This window comes from Asparagus officinalis, chromosome 10 (assembly GCF_001876935.1).
Source record: "Asparagus officinalis chromosome 10, Aspof.V1, whole genome shotgun sequence".
Taxonomy (NCBI): Eukaryota; Viridiplantae; Streptophyta; class Magnoliopsida; order Asparagales; family Asparagaceae; genus Asparagus; species Asparagus officinalis.
The window spans coordinates 45326078-45330997 of NC_033803.1; the positions used below are offsets into that span (position 1 = coordinate 45326078).

The following is a 4920-nucleotide window of genomic DNA, read 5'->3' on the forward strand; positions in this document are numbered from 1 at the left end:
TATGAAAATAGTGTCTCATTAACACAAAAAATATAAAAACCATATAAAAGAATAGATTTATGAAATCAAAAGAGAGAAAACATGAGAATCATGCAAAAAGAGTTTTCGAATGAAAACAAATCAACCAAATGAAGTCATAAATCAACCATTTAAACCAAAAATGATGTTTGATCAATAATAAAAAAAAATTCTTTGTAAGACCTGATCAAACCACTCATAGAATACATTATAAAGCATATTTAAAATTTGAATCATCTATTTGTGCTTATATAATGAATTCAAAATAACAAATCAAAGCAAAACATAAATCAAAGTTTATATTCAAAAATAATGTTTGATCAATAAAGAAAAATTTTCTTTACATAACTTGATCAAACCACTCATAGAATACATTATAAAGCATATTTAAAATTTGAATCATCTATTTGTGCTTATATAATGAATTCAAAATAACAAATCAAAGCAAAATTTTCATAGCTCAAAAGTAACTCATGAACTATGGATTTGAAAAACTAAAAATCATCTTTGATTTTCAAAAATCAAGAGAGGCAACTATATCTAGCTCTTGAGCTAGTATTAACCCATATAAACATTTTTGCACCCGGTAAACATAATTTGGGAATAAACACCCAATAAACCCGGAGGGTTATATAAACACAAACCTCTCATCAAAATAAGATCAATAATCATGAAAACAAAAAATCTTAGGCACATATGGTGCACTAACATGGTCAAAACAATATTCATTCAAATGACCCTTCCGATTGCAATTTGTGCAATGAAAGAGATCCATTTGTTTTTGTGGACCATTAGCTCGTGCACGAGAATCATTTGCAAACAAAGATTTTCTTTTAAAATTATTTTGCAAATGAGAAAAAACAATATTCATTCAAATGACCCTTCCGATTGCAATTTGTGCAATGAAAGAGATCCATTTGTTTTTTGGACCATTAGCTCGTGCACGAGAATCATTTGCAAACAATGATTTTCTTTTAAAATTATTTTGCAAATGAGAAACATTCTTAAACAATGGTCTATTTGGAACATATTGCAATTTAGAAGCTTTTTGTATATCAAAACAAAATTTAGCAAGATGTCCAAACCTACCACAAACATCACATTTAAAAACATGTGGTCTATTGGAAGCATTTGTCAAATGAGATTTTCTTTTCAAATCAAAGCAATATTTGGCCAAATGACCAAAACGACCACAATAATCACACTTGAACACACTAGCATGCTTATGATGAACTTTGTGAGAATGAGCATGTGAATGTGTAAGTGTACAAGATGAAGAAGCTATATGAGATGCACAAGGAGCATTAGAATTCTTATGTTTGTGTGCATCATAGCAAAACTTAGCTAAATGACCTTGACGGCCGCATATAGAGCACTTATAAGTTTTGCTATACATGTGTGCATAATGAGTAGATGATTTTGATTTAGTCTTGGCACACATGTCCATAAGCTTCTTATGATTATTAATGCATATATGCAATTTTAGAAGTAGAACATAAATAATCATTTACAAAGGAAGCAGTATTATTTTGTATGTTCTTTACTTCTAACATGGCATTATCTCTTTCATGAGTTAAACTAGCAACGTTTGAAGTTAAGGAAACATGATCCAATTTTAATTTTTCATTGTTTTCTTTAAGGATTATATTTTCATTAGAAATAGTTTCAAACTTAGATGCTAACAACTCATGATCGGATTTCAAAATTTCATGCTTGCTTTGTAAATTAATGAAATCATTTTGCAATTTGTTAAAGGCATGTAATAATTTTTCACTAGCACAAGCAAGTTCATCATTAGGTAAATCATTTATGGTTTCGAACTCGCAAACCTCACTAGGGCTATCGCCTAGTGGCCGTGTGCATGATGAAGCTCCAATATTACTTGAGGAAGAATCCGCCGGAATCCTTTGGATCTCCTCCAAGTTACCATGATGTGCTTCTATGAATGTCCACAATTTGTAAGCACTATCAAAGGAAACAAGCTTGTTAGAAATAGAGGAATCAAGTGCATTATGCATATATTCTAACACAATCTTGTTCATGGTAAACAATCTTTTGTCATTTTTACTCCACTTGGATTTCTCCATAGTGGGTACAATATAAGCATCATCAATAATTCCCCATAAATCAATATTTTTAGATTGCACAAAAATTTTAAATCTAGAAGCCCATTGTGCATAGGGAAAATTAATGAATTTAGGAGCAACATTAGATTCATAGCCTAACAAAAGTGCATGCTTCATGACCATGATAACTATATAAGAGTGCAAGCAAGACAAATGCAATCAAAATAAGATTAGCACAAAAAGATAACTTGGATCTTTAACTCAAGGCGATTAGACCTTAAATCAAAGAGCACCAAGCTCTGATACCAATTGTTAGACCCTAGAGGGGGGGTGATTAGGGTCTTATGCTAATCTAATCCGATTAAATGCCAATTAAAAATAATTAACAACTATATTCTTGCAAGATAGGTATACAATCTATTATGGGCAAGAATATGCAATATACACAAAGTGATATATCCTATATGATGAAATATATTATGAGTTATATGCAAGGATATGAAACTAAGGGTGATATAAACATAAATAAGATAAACAAGATAGTGGATAATATGAACTAAGAGCTTTTTCTTTTCATCTAGTGACATGTGATACACAGCATTAGGGAGTACAAATTGGTCAGGATTGCCTGCCTTCGGTATAGGATGCAACTCTTTTCTAATGTTCCACGCCTGCAGATCCCTTCGAGCTTTAAGGTTATCTTTTGATTTTCCATCTTTACAGAGAAGTAAGTTAAGTATGTGCTCAGATACTCCCTTCTCAATGTGCATGACGTCTAGATTGTGCCGCACTTTATTTGTCTTCCAGTAGGGTAGTTCGAAGAAGATACTTTTCTTGTTCCATCCCTGTGGTGTTTCTTGCCTTCCCTTTATTTTTCCAAAAGTCACATTGTTTTTACCATTCCACTGAGCAAGTATATCCTCTCCGGATAATGGGTCTGGACGCGGGCGATTCTCTTTAGTACCATCAAAGTGGATGATATCATCTCTGTACGGATGATTTTCATCCAACATGCGCCGATGGCCGCAATAACAAGTCTTTTTGCTAAAGGGTAGTCTTTTCGATGTTGTCTGGAGATGACAGTAAGGACATGCAGTATAACCATGTACAGACCAACCAGATAGCATTCCATACGCGGGAAAATCATTGATTGTCCACATTAAGGCTACACGCATGGTGAAGTTTGTCCCCGTGTCTGCATCGTATGTATCCACACCATCAATGAATAAAGACTTTAACTCTTCGATAAGAGGTCGAAGATAGACATCAATATTGTTTCCCGGTGACTTTGGACCATCAATAAGAAGAGGCATCATGAAATATGATTGGTCCATAGCCAACCACGGTGAGAGGTTATAAATCATCATCACAACGGGCCATGTGCTGTGGGGATTGCCCTTAAAGCTGAAGGGGCAAAAGCCATCACTAGCCAATCCCAGCCTGATATTACGAGGTTCCTGACTAAATGTTGGGTGCCTACTGTCAAAATCCTTCCATGCAGGCGTATCTCTAGGATGACTCATTCGTCCATTTTCACTTGGACGTGCACGGTGATGCCAAGTCATCGCCACCGCTGTCTTCTTACACTTGAATAGCCTCTGCAGCCTCTGTGTAATGGGAAAGTATCGTACTAACTTGATAGGTATATCCTTCTTTTGACCATGTACTTTCTTCTTATATCTAGCCTCTCCGCAAGTAGGACACTCCGTATTATCTGAATTTTCTTTCCAATAAATTATACAATCATTAGGACATGCGTGTATCATCTCACACTTTAGACCCAGATTAGACATTATCTTTTGAGCTTCGTACCAGTTATCAGGCACATGGTTCCCCGGAGGCATAGAATCTTTAAGAAACTTGAGGAGCATTGTAAATGACTTGTTGCTCCATTTATTTAGACATTTAATTTGGAATAGATGGACAAACCATGACAGCGTGGAGTGTTTTGCATTCTCATAAATGGGCCTCTTAGCATCATTCATGTACTTATCATAATTGTCTTCACGATGCCCTCCGAAAGGAGGATCTTCAGCAGGGCTAGTGTTACCAAGAGCTACCTCAACCATTTCCTCCATTTCTTCATCAAGAAATAAGTTGTCATCTTCTTGTTCTTCTTCATCTGCATCACTGAGACCTTCAATTTGTCCATGATATACCCAAGTTTTGTAATCGCTAACAAAACCATTCTTCACAATGTGAAGTTCTACTTCTTCCTCCAATTGATGCAACCTATTCGCGCATAATTTACATGGACAAATGAGTCTCCCATGGCGGACCATATCGTGTCTACGTACAAAGTCCATGAAAGCACCAACTCCATTAACGAAAATAGATTGCATGCGTTCTGCACGACCCACGTACATCCAATCTTTATCTCTGATGTAGTTACGGGCCATGATAACCTAAATAAAATAATTTATTAGTAACGACTTATAAAAACATGGATTTAGGAATAAGCTAAGCTTGATCATTACTTTGCTTTGAATATAGGGTTACAATTAAAATGTAAGATAAACTAAAGACTCTTATAACTCTAAACCAATCCAGATAAAGGCATTGCATTCTCCTTTAATAGTCTCTCTTGAACTAAAGACTCTTTTGCACGCAGACACAAACACCCCATTCAGTAGAACTCACTCTTTGCTAAGTGCTTTCTCAACCGAGCTTCACATATTCAAGAAACTTCCCTAAAAATGAGAAATTAAGTAATTCACGAGTGTTTTTTGACATATACCATTAATATCAATGTTATAACATTCCTAAATTTTGTACCGCTAAGCAAAAGAAACATTCCTTTTTTTTGATAAATGTTGGAGAGCAAGGAGTTAGAACA

General features: G+C 34.8%; 1 protein-coding gene across 1 annotated transcript in view; it reads right to left on the reverse strand.

The window, feature by feature from the left end:
- Nucleotides 1-4483, reverse strand: part of LOC109826696 — a 27776-nt gene extending 23293 nt beyond the window's left edge. Inside the window, exon 1 of the mRNA XM_020393716.1 lies at nucleotides 2713-4483. Within this exon, the coding sequence (XP_020249305.1) occupies nucleotides 2713-4483 (1771 nt within the window). The remainder of the gene's footprint in view (nucleotides 1-2712) is intronic.